Source organism: Ichthyophthirius multifiliis (genome assembly GCF_000220395.1).
Source record: "Ichthyophthirius multifiliis unplaced genomic scaffold scaff_1120509250170, whole genome shotgun sequence".
Lineage (NCBI taxonomy): Eukaryota > Ciliophora > Oligohymenophorea > Hymenostomatida > Ichthyophthirius > Ichthyophthirius multifiliis.
In genome coordinates, this window is record NW_004087019.1 from 694 (window position 1) to 18,961 (window position 18,268).

The following is an 18,268-nucleotide window of genomic DNA, read 5'->3' on the forward strand; positions in this document are numbered from 1 at the left end:
AGATCTTTATTTATTATGAAAAGGAAATTATTATTCAATTATAACAGTTTTTTATTAATTTTTAATAAAATATATAACTTTAATGCTTTTATTTTAAATTTTATCATCATTATATTATAATTTATCAATATTTTTAACTAAAAGATTATCAAAAAATTAACATTTATTATTATTTTAAACAAATTATTTTTTAGAATCAATACTTTTTAAATAAATATTATATAATAAATTATTAAATAATTATTATTTATTTTTATTTTAATTATTATTATTATTATTAAATTTTTTATTTATTTTTAAATAAAAAAAGTATTATCTTCTTTTTTATTTTTAGAATTTTATTTACATTCTATTATACTTTCCAAAGAATTATTAGTTTATTTTAAATTATAATCACAATGTTTTTCCAAAATATCTATAAAGAAGTCATTTTTCAAATATAATTTTTCATTATTTTCATGAATTATATTATATTCACGAAAATTCATTTATAAATTTTAATTTTTCATAAAAATTATATTTTAATTACTTTTAATATTTTATTATTAATATATATATATAAATGATTATAAATTTCAGTTAAATTTAAATTATTAATAAATTAATATATGTATTTATTAATATTAATATTTATATTTTATTAATATTAATAATATTATTAAAAATAAAATAAAATCATTTTTTCCTTTTTTTCCTGCTTTTTTGGCTTCTGCTTATTTTTCTACTACAAAATTAGGATTTTATCTCGCTTCTTCTAACATTTCTTCAGCTTTTTGAATTATTTCTTAATTAATACCTTATACTTAATAATTCTTATACTCTGACATATATTCTTTTAATAAGTCGACATTAAAAATACCCAAACACTCTTCGATTTTATTACTTAAAACTTATATTTTTAAATTTTTAAGAACTAATTTACCTAAATTAACTAATTAAACATTAAAATCATTAATCTCTTGTATATCTACTAATAATTTTTCAAAATCAGTAACATTAACTTGCGGTTTTTCCTATTTTAAAACCTCTATAAGTTCTTTTTCTTTTGAATTTTTGACTTAATTTTTAGTTTTAAATTCATCTCTTTATTCCAAAAAAGATACCCAGTTTTACTTAAAATTGGTTCTATCTTACTAATATAAACTCATTATTTTTTAATATTCTTCGTTTTGTAATTATTTTAATTCATTATTTAATAATTCATTTCTTTAATTAAATCCAGTAAATTCTTCTAAAGATAACAAAGCATTTTCTTTAATTTCTTATTTATTTTGTGATGATCTTATATCTATTAGACCTCCATGATCTGCTAATTTTTCAATTATTCTAGGTTATTCTAAATGCTAATTTTTTATAGAAATATATAAATAAATATATATATAAAAAAAATATATAAAAATAAAAATAGATAAATTAATATAATTTTAAAGATAATATATTTAAATACATATATATATATATAAATATATAAAAAATTATAGATATATATTTATATAAATATATTTATATATATATTTTTATTTATATATATATAAAATTCTATTTATATATTTTTTACTTGTAAAAATTCGCATATATCTTGTGTTTAATGATCATTACTTTTAGGAAATTATTTAATTTCTTTTTTATCGTCTATTATATCTTCTTTTTTCTATCCTTTAGTATTTTTTTTATCTTCTTTTTTTACTTACTTTTTTCCTATTATCAAATAAATAATTTTTTATTTTTATATAATATATATATACCTATATTTCCTATTGATTATTATTATTCTTCTCTTTATTTTTTAGATAATCTGACTTCTTATATTAATTATTATTCTTCTTCAGTTAATTCTATATTAGGATTTTATTATTTCTTTATTAAAATTTCATATTTTTTCCTTGCCTTTTTAGCTTTCTCCGCTCTTCCTTATTCTTTATCTTCCCAAGATTTTTTAATTGTCTTATCTTTATCTTCTTTATCCGTATCTTTTACAAAAGCTACCGTTGAAGTACTAATAACACTTAAAAACCAGAAAATGTTTTCTGTATCTTCATTTATATACTAAAAAAAAAATATATTTATGTATGTATAATATATATATATATATATATATTATACTTTAGCATTAGGCCAATCTCTAAGATCAAATATAGCCTATATTAAATATTAAACATTTTCATTATTTTTAGTTGATTTCAAAAAAACATTTGAAAAATGAGTAACATTATATCCGTTTGAATAAATTATAGACTTTCCATTTTCGAAAAGTTCCATTTTTATTAATCTTTTTTCAACTAAATCTCTTTCTTAAATTTCGGTTTATTCATTTATATTATTAATTTTCCCTTTTTTTTTAGGATCTATACTTTATTATTATATATTATTATTATTTCCTAAAACTTCCCCTATTTTTAATCTTAAACTAACCAAAGTATCTTCCTATACATATAATTTTTCTCTAAATAAAATTCCATATTTAGTTGGAAAATATTTCTCTTAATAAACTAAAGGTTCCACATGTTCATAATTTTCGAATTAAATATCATTATTTTTAGTATAAAATTCTACTTAAACATTACCTTCTGATACATTATGTGGAAGTTCGCCTTCTAAAATTAAAAAATAGCTAGTTTTTGCCTTTATTTATATCCTCATATAATTCGAAATTTGCAAAGTGTTTTCATATAAATTCTTATCTACACCTTCTATAGTGTTTAGCATTTAGCTATCATTTTTTTAATCATTTTCTATTAATTTCAAGTGCATATATTTTAATAATTAATCATTTTAACTTTTTAATTTTAAAATAAAAACTTCTTCCTATACACATTAAGAAATCCCAAATTTAAACAAAACAACAAACTAAAAAAAATATTTAAAAAAAAAAATAAAAAATGAAAAACAATACTTTATTTTTCTCAAAAGCCGGATATTCTATAGTAAAATTTTTGACCTAAAAGCCTTCGAATTCTTACAAAAACTACAACATAGAGCATAATCTAAACGGGTTACTAGAGGAAATATTTAAAGTATAAGAAACTGGAGTATAACAAAGAATTTTAAATATCTAATTTTTATTTTCAATCTAAATCAACTACGAGTTTTAATTTCCTCTTATGGGCTAATATTCATGAACAACTTAAAAATTCTAAAAATCGAATTTTTATAAAATACAATATGGTTATGGTATAATTTTCTAATTTTTGCATTCTTTAGAAGAAAAAGAAAACAAAACATTATTTTCTTCATTTTCTTCATTAAAATCGTTTTATTCATTATTATTATTAAGATTTTAATCTATTATTAACACTTCATATTCTTCCCCTATTGTAAGCTCATATTCAGATGATTAGCCTACGTTTATAATTTTATTATGTGGATATTTATTAGGGTTATAAAATAATTGTATATGTTCGAAATTCTTAAGAATATCATTGTCAGATATCCAAATACCACCAATTCCTCTATTTAATGATTCTATTATATTCGCTAGAGAGGAAAAATCATCTAAAGGTTTCATTTATAAAGATTCTTCAGCGTTATTTTTTTAAATAGTAGACATAATGGACTTGCCATCATCCCTAATTTCAGCTCCATCTTAGTAATTAGGAGGTTTATGTAATCTATTTTTAATGCAAGTTTTCGCTGTATGTATTTCCTCAAATGAAAAAGGTGAAAACATATTTAGTAAAGGTACTTTAGATACACCAGTTTTTATTCTAAAAAAATTATATTATATTGGTTAATGTGTAATTAATTCTATACGTTTTTTATCTTCTTCAACTATCTAAAAATAAAAATATATGTATATATATATTTATATATATATAATTACTTTATCTTTAATTTCTTTTTTTTTTTTCTGTGTTCAATTTTTTAATCTTTATTCATTTTATTAACCGGCATATTAGATAATTCTATATATTCTTATCTTAATTTATTTCTTTATCTGATCTTTTTTACACGTATACCATATTAAATTAATCATTATGGAAACTCTCGATAATTGGATATGAATATCCTGGAATCACATATGTCGGTTTTTCTTAATTTTTCGTTATATTTAATTTCTGGCTAACACTTTGAAATAAACTCATTGCTGGATTTTTCCTTTTTTCCTAAATATTATTATTATTATAGTTTTCCTCATCTTCAATTTTTTAATTATCTTCATAATTTATTATTTAGTCAATAATTTAAGTTTATGCCCTACTTGAATATGTTTAATGCTTTTTTCTCATAAAAAACTCATTATTATTATCAATATTTTATTCCTCGAACTATTATTACATTTGTATTTATTATTATTCAAATATTTATTATTCTTAAATTGTTTATTTTTATTTTTAATCTTTTTATTTATCATTTTCATATTAATAATTACTATAACAAGTTACATAAACATCCTGTTTAATATAGTGTTTATCCGAAAGCATTTCTCTTAGTTGTACTTTTATAATATCGTTTGAGTTTTAAACACCCAAAGGTATACTTTAACTCAATAATCCAGTCAAACAATACATAATAAACCCTGAACCGGTTAAAGTTTTGAAATTAGAGAGATCAAAACTAATTTAAATTAACTTAAATATTGCCTTAGAAAATATACAACTCCAAATTTCTTCTTTTTTAACAGATCGTGGAAATAAACATTCACCTTTATAATTAATAGGCATTTTATCATCTATTTCAATCTTCCTTTCTTTTCCCATATAATATAATTTTACCCAATATCTGCCACTATTATTATATACAGGAAGGCCACATTATTAAGGATATATTTTAGTCCATATAGGCTATATAATTAATATAAATTTTATGAGAAATAAAATAAATAAATATAGATATTATATATATATTTGTATATATATATATATATATTTATATATATATATATTTATTTACTTTATTAGTATAACAATCATAAATATTTCTATCTTTAATAATTTAAAGTTAAGAAGCAATCCACTTACTATCTGAAGGATAATTTATTGATAAATCCATATTAGAGAGTTTTATATCGTTTATTTTAATAGGATTATATTCTATTATTTCTTCTTTTTTCATAGTAGATGGTCCTTTTTTTGGACCTTTTTTTTGCATTTCTTGTCTTTCTTTTTCAATTAGAATTTCTTTTTTTCTAATTTCTATTTCTTCTGCTGTCTCTTCTCTTTAATAAAGCTCGAAAATCTTTATTTCTGCTCTCTAATCTTCTTATACAATCTTTATTTTTTATGGAGAAATCGAATATTCTTATTTATTATGTTATTAATTATCCGAACTATTATTCGAGAGATTTTATAGGTAACTTTGTCGTCTTTTAAACGTATATTTATTCTATATATGAGCCACTTCTTGCAATTCAGACTATATGTATTCAATAGGACGCCTCCAAAATATAATATTAGATATGTCCTAGGTGAAGCTTTATGTTAATTTCAATGGATGGCATTATTAATCTTAAAAATGAGATTAAGAATTTAAATTAAAGTCGAAATTTTTTGCTTAATCATCTCCTGGCCATTCTTCTATTTTTGGAAATTCTTCAAATAAATTCATATGTTAAACTTAATTATTATTGATTTCTGGAATTTTAATTGGTTTGCCTTCTCTTGGTTATTATTTTACATAAGATGGTAGTACTTATTATGGAAGTAATCCTTATTTATAACAATTTGATGCTTTTTGATTTTTAATAGGTTGCTTTGATGGTGGCATTTTATATAATATATATATATATATATTTTTATTTAATTATCTTTTATGTTTTTTATTTGTTTTTGTTTTTTTTTTAAATTTTAAAAAAGTTATTTTTAAAAAAAAAAAGTTTTTATAAAAATAAATATAAGAAATATATTTTTTTAAAATATAAAAAAAAAATATTTAATATTTTAAATAAAAATTTAATAGTATATATATATATTTTTTTTAAATATGTAATTATTTATATAATTTGTTTAAATTCTCTTAACAAGAATAGATAAAACAAATATTTTTATGAATATATAAAATAATTAATTATATTAATATCTTATTTTATTTTCAAACAAACAAAAAAAACCTAAAACAAAAAAATTAGCTAAAATAATTAATTTTTATATAACTAAAAATGGATAAAAATATTTATAATGAACATATATTAAAGTAAAAGAGAAAATTAAATAATATAGACATTATGCATAATATAGAATGTAAAATATAAGGATATTATAAAAATAAAAAAATGTATTTATAAATATGTATAGTTTATAAAGATAAACGAAAAAATCCTTTGTTTGGCGTTAGATAATAAAATGAAAATAATCATTATTAATCAAAAACAAAAGAAAATACAATAATAAAATAATTAATTTAATATAAAAAATAAAAAGACTAACAAACAAAACGGAAAAAATAAAGAAATGTTAATTTCAATAAAATAAGATAAAATAATATAAACTAAAAACCTAAAATAAAATTAAAAAATGATTAATAAAATTGTATATATATAAAATAAAAAAAATATTTTTATAAATAAAAAAAAATATATATATATATATAATTAAATAAATAAATAATTTAATAAAGAATTTAGTGATTTTGAAATAGATTCATTAAAAAGTGAAGTAGAATAAGATGTAAATATGAGTAGTTAAAGTATAAAGAATTATATATATAAAGCTTAAATATATAAATAAATATTTATAATTATATTTAAATAAATATTAATATATTTATTATTTCTATATATATTTATTTTTATATTAAATATATATAAATTTATAATTTATATATTTTTATTTATTAGCAGATACTATTTTTATTAGTTTTTCATTAGATAATCTTGATGATATAAATATTTTAAATTTATAATATAAGTAATTGTGTTGAAAATGAAAATTTATAATTTGTATTATTTTTATTTTTTTTATATATATATTAAATTTAAATTTTATATTTATAAATATATTATATATTTTTTAAAATATTATAATTTATTTAATATTTTTATATTAAAATATTTTTTATTAATATAAAATTATTAATTAAAATATATAAAGTCTAAATATTTTATTTTTTTAATTAAAATAATGAGTACTTAAATATAAATAACATATACAAAAAATAAAAAGGGAAGCGTAGGAAAAAAGGTTAAAGAAATATATTTGAGAGACGATATTCCTTGTGGATTATTTAATTGCAATTTATGTGTTACATAATGTATTTATAAAAAAAATATTACAAATAAATAATTAAAAAAAAAGCTAATACATTAAATCTAGAAGGTGATGAAAAATATATTTATATATTAGACGAATATACAGTTTTAAATTAAATTGATGTAATTTAAAATTGTCCAAAACTAGTAAATGTAGTAATAATGTAAACAATAGTCTAAAACATAAAATAAAAGTAAAATAAAAATAAAAAAAAAATTGAAATATATAAAAAAAGAAATGTTAATACATACAATAATCTGAGAAATCTCGTAGAATCTGAAATATATAGAAAAATTCATATATTCGCAAATGAATATAGCAAAGATACATATACATAAATTTAACCTAATGAAACATAAGAATAAAGAAACTAAAGAGCAATATTCAATTCAGTATTATGGTATTAAAGTCATTTAAAAGTATAAAATATATAAATATATAAATATATAAATATATAAATATATAAATATATATATTTTTTTTTATATATTTATATTTTTTTTTTTTTTATATATAAAGAATGGAAATAATATTAATGTTATGTTCATAACAAATAATTATAGTTAATATATAATTGCATAATAATAAGGAATTAATACCATTACAATTTTTGATTACTTAAAATAATAAGCTAAAGAATTTCCTAATTTAATGGATTTTATGGGTCTAATCGAAAATTAAAACTAAGAAATGGATTTAGAAGATTAATAGGGCGAATGTTTATTTGAAGAACATTTAAATTAAAGCGAATTAATTGAAAGAGTAAAATCTGGCGATTTATTTTAAGGAAAGATGAGAATAGATCGAAATAATGTAAATTAAGGGAGTATATATATAAATAAATTAGATATAGAAATTATTGTTTTTGAATAAAAAAATTTAAATAGAAGTTTAAATGGAGATATTGTTGTAGTAGAAATACTTCCAGAAAATTAATGGGTTAAATAAAAATATATGTAAGATTTAAAAGAATTAGATGAAAATACAAAAGAAGACGAAATATAATAAAAAATAAAAATAAAAAACGAGGAAAAATACCTTAACATTATACAAAAAATAAAATTTTTAAATTTAATTCCATAAGGAAAAGTAAAAGGAATTATAAAAAGAGTCCAAAGATTTTTTTGTGGATAAATAAATAATGAAAACATTGATTAATTAAATATTTCTAATAATATTTTTATTAGAGAATTTATTCCAGTAGACTCACGATATCCAAATTTTTATATAAAAACTACAAATGTAACTAAATATATATATATATATATATATATATTTATATATATATATATATATATATATATATATATATATATATAAATGTAAGTATTATAAAAATAATAGCCTTAAAATCTTGAAGATAAAAGAATTTAAATAGTATTCGATAACTGGCCAAAAAACAGTAAATATCCTTTTGGTCATTTTAAGATGTTAATAGGTCCATCTGGTGATATTCATACTGAAGGTGATGTTATTCTTCTCGAACATGGTGTTGAATACCGTTAATTTTCTAAACAAGTCCTCGATTGTTTACCCCAAGAAGGCTCAAATTGGAAAATCCCCTAATCTGAATTTTCAAAGCGAGTTGATTTAAGGCATTTAAAAGTATGTAGTATTGATCCTATAGGATGTAAAGATATAGACGATGCGCTTCATTGTATAAAACTACCAAGCGGAAACTACGAAGTAGGTGTTCATATAGCTGATGTGAGTCATTTTGTAAAAGCAAACAGTCCAATAGATAAGGAAGCATAAAATAGATGTACTACAGTCTATTTAGTAGACCGTCGTACAGATATGTTGCCTAAATTATTAACTGAAACACTTTGTTCATTAAAAGATGATGGCGAAAGACTATCTTTTTCTGTAGTCTGGGAAATTGACCCTGAAGGTAATATAATATAGACTAGATATCATAAATCAGTTATCCATTCAGTTGCTTCTTTGAATTATTAATAAGCTTAAAATATGATTGATAATAAAAATGATAATACAGAATTAACTAATTCCATTAGATATTTAAATTTATTAGCTAAAAAACTAAAGGCTAAAAGAATATAAAATGGTGCTCTTTCATTAGCCTCTACTTAAGTAAAATTTAGCTTCGATGATGAAACACATAATCCAATTGATGTTTCATTTTATTAAATGTATGATACAAATTCTTTAATTGAGGAATTTATGCTTTTAGCTAATGTATCTGTGGCTTAAAAAATAATTGATCATTTTCCTTCTATTTCGATATTGAGGTAGCATTAATAACCTAAATAAAAATAAATTAAAGAATTAGCTTCTATTTTATCTAAAATTGGATATAATTTAGATTTCTCTTCTAATAAAAATCTCGCTCACTCTCTAGATTAAATCAATAGGGACAATGATTCTTTTTTTAATAAACTTATTAGAATAATGACAACTAGAGCAATGAATGAAGCTGTTTATTTATGTACTGCAGATGCTGATTATACAGATTTTTACCATTATGGGCTTGCAGCACCTTTATATACCCATTTTACATCACCTATTAGAAGATATGCAGATATTTTAGTACATAGATTATTAGCAGCAGCTATTGATTTAGAAGGAATACCAGCCTTTATGTCTAATAAACTTAAAATGAGCAAGATTTGTGAAAAAATGAATATGAGAAATAGAAATGCTAGATTTGCATCAAGAGCTAGTTCAGATTATAATACCTATTTATTTTTCAAAGTAAAAATTATTTTTAATTTTATTTTTATTAAAAAATAATTAAATATTTTTGTTTTGCTTTTTTTTAAAAAATAAAGGATAAATAAGTAGAAGAAATAGGTATGGTATCTAGTATTAATTAAAAGGGATTTATTGTTATTATACCGAGATATGGTTTAGAGGGACAAATTTAATTTAACGAATAAGATTTAGATGATAATGAAAAATTATTATAGGAATTATTATAAAAAGAAGATTTAATTATTGTATATATATATATATATATATATATATATATATATATATATATATATATATATTTATAATAACTATTATTTTAAATATTTAGGATTTTATAACTAATAGAAATAGACATAAACTTTTTGATTATATTAAAGTTAGAATTAGTATAGGAATGAAAAATTTTCATAAATAAATAAAATTAGAATATTTAGGAAGAACTAATAAATGAAGGAATATTATTTAATTTTAATAAAAAAAAGATATATGTTATATTTTAATATTTGAAAAACATTAAATACATATTTATATTTAATTAATTTGTTAATTTAAAAAAAAAAATATACTATTATTACATTAATTATTAAAATAATATTTATAAGACTTATTATTAATATTATTATTAATATTATTATTATTATTATTATTATTATTATTATTATTATTATTATTATTATTATTATTATTATTATTTAATACTTTATCATTTATATAATATTTTTTTTTATTTTTTTCATTATTAAATTTAATTTTCTTAAATTTATTATAAACAATATTATTATTATTATTATTATTACATTTTTATTTCTTAATTTTATTATTATCCTTATTATTAAAATTATTACTATTATTATTCTTTTAAATCTCTTTCAATTCTTTTAAAATACTTTTACATATGAGATCTTACTTAAATTGGTTATTTGCTTCCTATATATTCTGATATTTTTTTTAAATCTAAAAATATTATTATATAATAAATAATTGTTTTTTTATATATTTAATACCTTTTTTTCCATATTTTTAAAGCGCTTCTTTAAATTTTATTTTTTCAGTATCTGTCCAAAAGACTTTTTTTTTTTCTTATTTTTTCTCTATTTCTAAATAAAAAAATATTAGATTATTTATCTTTTGTTTCATTTATAATTTTAAAAAACAAAATATAATAATTACATTTTTTTACAGGTATAGTATTTAAAAAATAATCTAAATAATAATTTTAATCAATATTTTTTGAAATATTAAGTTAATTTATTTCCTAAAATTACTCTAATTATTGTTCAGATAATAATTCTCTCATTTCATATAATACTTCTCTACATTTATTATTTAAATCAGCATTTTCCATCATATTTATCATTCTATTTACTAATTCTTCTAAATATCTATTTTTTTAATTAAAATTATTAATATATATTTATTTATTTTTTAAATACAATTATGCCTATTCGAAATTATCACTACATTACGCCAAATATGTTTCTGTAATTAATTTATTATTTTCATTTAAATAATTTTATATTGTTGTTGAAACATTTGAATTTCCTTAAAAAGAATTTTAAAGATTTTAATTATTTGCAAAACTTTTATTATTTTCGTTCATTTTTTTATTTTTTTTTTAAAAAAAAAAAAAAACAAAACAAAAACAATATTTATTTATATATTGAAATTAATTTGTTTTTTATGAAAATTAATTATATAATATATATTTATAATTAAATTATTTGAAAATTATTCTAATTTAAATAATTATTTTTTAAATTTTCAAATCGAAAATTAATAACTAATATTAATTACAAAAACCCTATTCTATATACGTTTTACTTAAAAGATAAAATCTCAACTTTTTGCAATAATAATTTCCTAATCCATCTAAGGTTCAAAATCTTTTAATAGACAATAGACATAGCAATTATTCTTCCCATCTTCTAAAAGCGAATTTTTTTCCATTTCGAATTTACTTTTACATTAAACTTTTATCTACCCACTTAAAGGAATAAAAGGAGTTTAGTTTTAGTTTCTATAATCAACTGAAATATTCCTTTTTTTAAAAATCAGACTATTGTCTTTCTATAAAACCAAAGATTCATTAATATTATCATTATTTTACTAATTATATTACCTTAAAGACTAAATCCAATAATTCTCCCTTTTATTTAATTAAATATATCCATTTTACTTTTCTTAAAGGAGTATTTTATTAATCTTAGTTTCCATTCTTTCCTAACTTTTTAAAAACACTGTAGTTTCCTTATCCCTATTGATTTTCTCACTAATTATTTTATTTATTTTATCCCATTTTTCTTTCTACTAATCAATTGCCTAAAGTTAATTTTTCTATGATAACTAGTATAATTTCTAAGTATTTTTTAACTTATTTAACTCTTCTTACATATTTATTTTCATTTTTTCTTCTTTTTGTTTTAAGTTTTCGATTAATTATTCCTTACTTACATTCTAAAATCGGTTTTTATAAGACATTTTTTTCTTAAAAAAAGAAATTTTACTAGATTCTGTAGAATTACATTACTATTATTATTAGATTTTATTATATAACCACTTTTTTTAATTAATCCCTTATTACATATTTAAATACCATTCAGGTTTTCCTACTAATTTATATTATATTATTTTTCCTTGCTAATCAAATACATTGTATTCAGTAATACTTCTAAAATTTTGGTTATATTATTATTATTATTCGAATATATTTCTTTCTGGTTATATTAATGGAAAGAGAGGAGCTACTTTATGGATTAAATTATATTATGAATTCGATCGTTTTTATTTTTTTAATTATTAACTTTAATAAGTTTTTTTAATAGAAAATTCTTCATTATTTATAGTTTATTCTGTATATTATGTTTTCATATAAATATATTTTTTAAAATTATATTTATTATTAGAAATTGTATTTATAACAAAAAAGATTTAAATATATTTAATTTTTACCAATTTTAATAAATATTTTCCTTGTTTATTGAAATTTTTATTTTCTAAAATGAACTAATAAATCACATTTTTTTATTTTTATTAATCCAATTGAAAAAAAAAAAAACAATAATTTTAAATATTAACAAAAAATTAAAATAAATAAATAAAAAAATTAAATAAAATAAATAAAAATATGGCAATTATATCAATTGTAAACATAAAAACTTCCAAATATAATGATTTTCGTAAACAATTCGAAAGTATATTGATAAAAGAGAATCCTTTATTAAACATAAAGCAAGGTTATATTAATTATTAATACAAAAACCATTAGCCTGTTCAAAAAAGTATAATAATATTTGAATGTTCAGCTATAGAAAATTTAAAGCAAATATTAGATACATTAAAAGACTAAAAAGCAAATTTATAAAAAATAAACGATGACCAACAAATAGAAATAGGAGTAAATTCAACCGAATTTAATTTATTAAATTTAGGTCAAAAGGAGATAGAATTTATCCAATCAAAATTTTAATAATAAATATTTGAATAAAAAGAAAATTCCTTAAAATTAAAATTTTCTTCCTGTTTATAATAAGCAAAAGCAATTGACTAAATAGTAGATGAAATAGAAAAAGAAATTAATATATAAGGCTGTTTTTAATATATTATAGAGTATTTTTTTTTATATTTTATTTAATAAATTAAAAAAAATAATAAAAAAAAAAAAGTTCATTTGAAAATAGTAAATAAGAAAATGATCAAATAAATAAATAAAATGAAGATAATATTACTATTTTTAGCGAAAGTAAAATTAACAAAAAATATAATTTAAAATAAATTTTTATAGGTGAATAATAATTACCTTTATATAAAAATTTAGATTCAAAATTCGAATAATAATAGTAAAAATAAAAATAATAATAGTAAAAATAAAGATAATATGATTATGAATAAGATATTTAATATTAATATAACATCAGAACTGGATTAACTCATTAAGAAGAACTTAATTTAAATTATAAAAGAAAACCTTAATAAGAAGATTAAGAAAAGAGTGAAATTTATGAATATGAATAAATTGAAAAAAAAAAAAAATTTGATTTTTCCAGTTTAAGAAGACCTAAAATATAAATTGAATTTTTCTTAATTATTATCTTAATTATATTTCTTTTAAGATTTAAATGAATTATTAAAATATAATAAATTATTATATTTTATTATTAAAATAAAAACATATTAGATTATTATTATATAAAATAAAATTTATTTTTATTATATTATAAATAAACAAATATATATTATTTTTATTTCCTTTTTTTATATTTATTTCTTATTATTATTGTATTTGTTTTATTATATAAAATTCTTATGGTTATAAAACTTTTATTTATTTAATTTATGTTTATTTTTAAAAATTTTTATATAAGAAATGATAAATAAATAATTTTTTAGATTTTTATAAATTAGAAACAATGTATTTTTAAAATTAGATATTAAATAATAAAATTAACATAGAAAATATATAAAAATATATATTTATATATATATATATAGTTTTTTATATAAATATACGTAAAGTTATATCTTTTAAATATAAATTATTTCCCACTATTAACTTTATATAAATTATATGATATATTTATTATATATTATTAATTTTTTTTAAAAGTATAATAATAAAATTTTTGTTAAGGTGATTTTAAACTGTCTATAATAAATAACTTTTCAATATAAATTATAATTTTTTTTTAATTTTTATTTTTGTTAAAAAAATATATTTTGTCTAAACAATTTCTCTATATATTTATATAATTTTCTTTCAAATTGCTTCAAAATATCCTAAAGTTCCATCCGAAACTCCATAAACAGCATAATTTTTTTTATTTGCCCAATCTATCGAAAATACTCCTTTTTTAATATTACTAGTAAGTGCGTCTATACACATATTATTACTATTTCTATCAAACAATCTGATTTAATTACTACCCGCTGAACCTGCAATTATAAAACTATCATCATATTTGGAAAACTAACAACTGTAAATAAAACTTTAAGAATCTTATTCATTTCCCAAATTTTCCCATTATAAATTTATAGATTTACTGGTTTTTCGAATATCCCATAATTACAATTACTTATCTTCTCTCCAAGAACCTGTTAAGACTAAATTATTTTTAAAATCTAAGGCATCTCCACATATTAAAGGCCCATATATATAATTTTAAGTAGAATTTGTCCTCATATCCCATATAAGAACATTTTAATCCCATCCTGCCTTTATTTTTATTTTATTTTTTTAATAATATAATATTTATATGTATATTTAATCTTATTTTTAAAAAATTAATACGGTCATAAGTGTATTATTATCTATGTATTTAGAAGCATATATCCTATTTTTGTGAACTGGGCTATTTCCCACAACTAATTTTAGCAAGTATTTTATTCAAATTCATAAAGTCTTACTATAACTATCGGATCCTGCAGTAATAAACTTATATCCATCAGGCGAAATATCACAAGTATTTATATAATTTCCACTTTCAGTAAATTCTTTTAGTATTTTTTGAGTAGAACATTGCCAATATATACATTTCCCTTCTGAATAAGTTGATAATATATTATCTTTTTAAATAAGCTAAGGATTCCATCTTACACAAGTTACAGGTTAATTTGAGTTTTTATTTGTATCTTTTAATCTATAAGCAATTTATTCTTTTAATATTAATTAAAATTATATTATTATTTTTTATAAAAAAACTATACTTTTTAATTCTAAACATATATATATATATCCATCATCACATGCTATAGCGACATAAACATCACACATATCATAACGCAAAGAGAATATTTTATTATCAGGTGAACCAATATTGTTAATCATTTTTTGATAAATATGCTTTTCTTAAAATATATTATTGGTTTATTCTATTTCTTTATTATCTTACATATATGAATCTTAACTTTTTTTGTTTATTCATATATATATATTTATTAATATAATAAAAAAAACATTTATTATTCGTTTAAATAATTTGTATTATTCATTATTGGGTTTTTATTTTTTTATTATGGCGATTATAATTCTTTTGAAATTTCTAATATAGATTCTTAACTTTAAAGCTTTTTTATACTTTTATTATTTATTTAAATATTCGTAGCACTTTATCCTTAAATTAATAATTTTTTTTTTTTATTTTGATATTTTTAAGATGTATTTTATTTTTGATCTGTTTTATTAAAATTTAAGTCTATTATATCAAATGTATTATGCTTTTAATATTATTAAAATTTATCTAAATCAGAGGACATATTACTTAAACTTTTTCTTTAAATTTTTTATGTTATGTCTTTTATTTTATATTATTTTTTTAGATATAAATAAATACTAATTTTATTTATATATTTATACAATTTTTGACTGATTTTATGTATTAGTAATTTAAAGGAGATTTATATTATGAAGTATTTTAGTTCATTTGTACTTTATATTAAATTTTTGTTTTATTTTGTCAATTTAATTCAATAATAAAATAAAAATTATAAATAATAATTTTTATTATTTTGTATAATAAATTTTTAAAAATTAAATAGAAATTAATATTATCCAAACGAATAAAATAAAATAAAAATAATAATTATTTATTTTTATTTGTAATAAATATATATAATTTTATATTATTATTTAATTTAAAATATTTTTTAATTATTAATTTGATTTTGATTAATATGAGGTAAAAACATTTATAATTAAAATACAATATATATAATAAACTATGATTATGAAAAAAAAAAATTGTTTTATAGTCAGTAAAAAAATAAAAATATAATAAGTATTAAATATAAGAAAATTATATAAAAATGTATATAAATATATAATATTATGTTTAAAATACAAATTATAAAAGCTATATAAAAAAATTTAATTTTATGATTTTTTATAATATTTATACAAATTTACACAAAAAAATATATATATTATGATATTTTTTAAAATTATAAGATTTGGTTATTTTTTATTAGAAATAAATAATATAGATTATATAAATACAATATATATATATAAATTTATAAATATAAATATATATATATATATATATATTTATATTTAATATTTTTGATTCCAATAAAATTATTTATATAATTATATATTTTATCAAACTATTTTTACATGCAAAACTTAATTTAATTATATTCCCGCTTCAAATAAATGTACATTAAATTAATTATTGTATTAAACATTTGGCTTATTTGAATAAATAATAAATTATTAATTATAACCTTTTTACCGTAATTGCCATTAAACAAACTAATAAAGATCTTCTAATGTAATCAATGGATCAAAATTATGATAAATTTTTTATTAATTCGGTAACCAAATATTTAAGGGAAATCCAATATCAATTTTTTTGAAAAATTTCTCTTTTAGGCTTTCTTCCAAAGCATTTAAAATTAGAGGATCATTTTATTATTATTATTATTATTTTTATTATTATCCTTGATTATAATTTTACACATATTTTTTTTTTTAATTCTATAAAGACAAATAAGAGCTTTCGTTTCGAATTTATTAGATAATTTATTCTATTGTAAATAAAAATTATCCTTATCCCAATTTATTTTCTTAAATAATATTATTCTTAAATTATCCATCTATTAAAATTATTAATAAAATTCCATTTTAATATGAATTATTAAGTAAATTTATTAATTCTATTTCAGAAATAATATGAGGAAAATCTTAATTTAGTGAATTTAAGTTAAACCACATTTTATTAATTTTTCTTATAGAAAACCAATGATTAAGTAAATTTAATATTATCCCTTCTTCATTTTTCAAATTAATATTCAAATTCATTTTTGGATAAATAAACTTACAATTTAACTAATGATTAACTTTTAATATATATTCAATAACTTATACTGAAAAGTTTCCTTAATCTGATACATTTTCCGATTCTCCAGCTACAAATTTTAGGAAATCCTCACTTTCTAAACCACCTTATTAATATATTAATTTTTCTTGTTTATCTAAATGTAAAGCAATTTATCCTAATGCTACTGCATTATAATATGGATATTATAATAATGAATTTATGCAGTGTTATGCACATAGAAAATCTATTCCTTGTTTTTCCCAATAAATAATTTATTAATTCATTTTTTAATATTAATAATTATTTAAATATATTTAAATGTTATAAATAATAATTATATTATATATATATATATATATATATATATGTCTATATTTTTATATAATTATATAATTATATATATATTTTTCTATATTCTTGCGGAATTATAATTTTCTTTTTTTTTATATATATATTAAATATGTAAAAAGATAATTTTTTCTCATTTTTTAAAAAATTATTTAATAATTTTTATAATTTTTTTTTTATATATTCTATAAAATTATTTATAATCAATTA

General features: G+C 17.2%; 4 protein-coding genes across 4 annotated transcripts, besides 47 other annotated features; 1 reads left to right on the top strand and 3 right to left on the bottom strand. All coding sequences in view use genetic code 6, as the record gives it.

Moving 5' to 3' along the window:
• Positions 1 to 575: 575 nt before the first annotated feature.
• IMG5_052980 (hypothetical protein) lies at positions 576 to 5,088 on the bottom strand (the record flags this gene model as incomplete). Its single annotated transcript, XM_004037374.1, has 7 exons — positions 576 to 1,343; positions 1,559 to 1,698; positions 1,746 to 2,046; positions 2,104 to 2,805; positions 2,894 to 3,772; positions 4,713 to 4,781; positions 4,891 to 5,088. The coding sequence occupies 7 exons, from the start codon at positions 5,086 to 5,088 to the stop codon at positions 576 to 578; spliced, it is 3,057 nt and encodes a 1,018-aa protein (XP_004037422.1).
• Positions 591 to 656: a microsatellite.
• Positions 616 to 662: a microsatellite.
• Positions 1,353 to 1,503: a microsatellite.
• Positions 1,360 to 1,508: a microsatellite.
• Positions 1,360 to 1,510: a microsatellite.
• Positions 1,434 to 1,534: a microsatellite.
• Positions 1,449 to 1,531: a microsatellite.
• Positions 1,464 to 1,551: a microsatellite.
• Positions 2,057 to 2,095: a microsatellite.
• Positions 2,058 to 2,102: a microsatellite.
• Positions 3,785 to 3,814: a microsatellite.
• Positions 4,824 to 4,882: a microsatellite.
• Positions 4,825 to 4,889: a microsatellite.
• Positions 5,089 to 5,799: 711 nt separating the features above from the next.
• Positions 5,800 to 5,868: a microsatellite.
• A 597-nt stretch (positions 5,869 to 6,465) lies between these two features.
• Positions 6,466 to 6,519: a microsatellite.
• Positions 6,496 to 6,551: a microsatellite.
• A 95-nt stretch (positions 6,552 to 6,646) lies between these two features.
• Positions 6,647 to 6,701: a microsatellite.
• Positions 6,648 to 6,691: a microsatellite.
• Positions 6,687 to 6,769: a microsatellite.
• Positions 6,770 to 6,908: 139 nt separating this feature from the next.
• Positions 6,909 to 6,971: a microsatellite.
• Positions 6,918 to 6,963: a microsatellite.
• Positions 6,926 to 6,979: a microsatellite.
• Positions 6,936 to 6,996: a microsatellite.
• Positions 6,997 to 7,032: 36 nt separating this feature from the next.
• On the top strand, positions 7,033 to 10,347 carry IMG5_052990 (rnb family protein, putative; the record flags this gene model as incomplete). Its single annotated transcript, XM_004037375.1, has 7 exons — positions 7,033 to 7,185; positions 7,230 to 7,377; positions 7,420 to 7,603; positions 7,704 to 8,426; positions 8,529 to 9,896; positions 9,974 to 10,141; positions 10,225 to 10,347. Exons 1-7 carry the CDS (start codon positions 7,056 to 7,058, stop codon positions 10,345 to 10,347), a joined length of 2,844 nt encoding a protein of 947 aa, XP_004037423.1. The 5' UTR covers positions 7,033 to 7,055.
• Positions 7,361 to 7,401: a microsatellite.
• Positions 7,605 to 7,657: a microsatellite.
• Positions 7,644 to 7,698: a microsatellite.
• Positions 7,646 to 7,690: a microsatellite.
• Positions 7,651 to 7,688: a microsatellite.
• Positions 8,435 to 8,503: a microsatellite.
• Positions 10,143 to 10,200: a microsatellite.
• Positions 10,348 to 10,500: 153 nt separating the features above from the next.
• Positions 10,501 to 10,589: a microsatellite.
• Positions 10,590 to 10,669: 80 nt separating this feature from the next.
• Positions 10,670 to 10,751: a microsatellite.
• A 421-nt stretch (positions 10,752 to 11,172) lies between these two features.
• Positions 11,173 to 11,217: a microsatellite.
• A 1,754-nt stretch (positions 11,218 to 12,971) lies between these two features.
• Positions 12,972 to 13,019: a microsatellite.
• Positions 12,979 to 13,017: a microsatellite.
• Positions 13,020 to 13,722: 703 nt separating the features above from the next.
• Positions 13,723 to 13,771: a microsatellite.
• A 244-nt stretch (positions 13,772 to 14,015) lies between these two features.
• Positions 14,016 to 14,092: a microsatellite.
• A 34-nt stretch (positions 14,093 to 14,126) lies between these two features.
• Positions 14,127 to 14,189: a microsatellite.
• Positions 14,146 to 14,187: a microsatellite.
• Positions 14,190 to 14,348: 159 nt separating the features above from the next.
• Positions 14,349 to 14,401: a microsatellite.
• Positions 14,359 to 14,401: a microsatellite.
• A 195-nt stretch (positions 14,402 to 14,596) lies between these two features.
• Positions 14,597 to 15,240, bottom strand: IMG5_053000 (WD repeat protein). Its single transcript, XM_004037376.1, has 2 exons — positions 15,181 to 15,240; positions 14,597 to 15,105 (listed from the first exon to the last, which is right to left on the bottom strand). The coding sequence occupies exons 1-2, from the start codon at positions 15,184 to 15,186 to the stop codon at positions 14,650 to 14,652; spliced, it is 462 nt and encodes a 153-aa protein (XP_004037424.1). The 5' UTR covers positions 15,187 to 15,240; the 3' UTR covers positions 14,597 to 14,649.
• Positions 15,241 to 15,282: 42 nt separating this feature from the next.
• Positions 15,283 to 15,717, bottom strand: IMG5_053010 (WD repeat protein; the record flags this gene model as incomplete). The annotated part of the gene is made up of 2 exons (XM_004037377.1): positions 15,283 to 15,545; positions 15,597 to 15,717. 2 exons carry the CDS (start codon positions 15,715 to 15,717, stop codon positions 15,283 to 15,285), a joined length of 384 nt encoding a protein of 127 aa, XP_004037425.1.
• A 740-nt stretch (positions 15,718 to 16,457) lies between these two features.
• Positions 16,458 to 16,520: a microsatellite.
• Positions 16,521 to 16,857: 337 nt separating this feature from the next.
• Positions 16,858 to 16,926: a microsatellite.
• Positions 16,886 to 16,941: a microsatellite.
• Positions 16,942 to 17,298: 357 nt separating this feature from the next.
• Positions 17,299 to 17,329: a microsatellite.
• A 711-nt stretch (positions 17,330 to 18,040) lies between these two features.
• Positions 18,041 to 18,125: a microsatellite.
• Positions 18,046 to 18,115: a microsatellite.
• Positions 18,126 to 18,268: the final 143 nt, after the last annotated feature.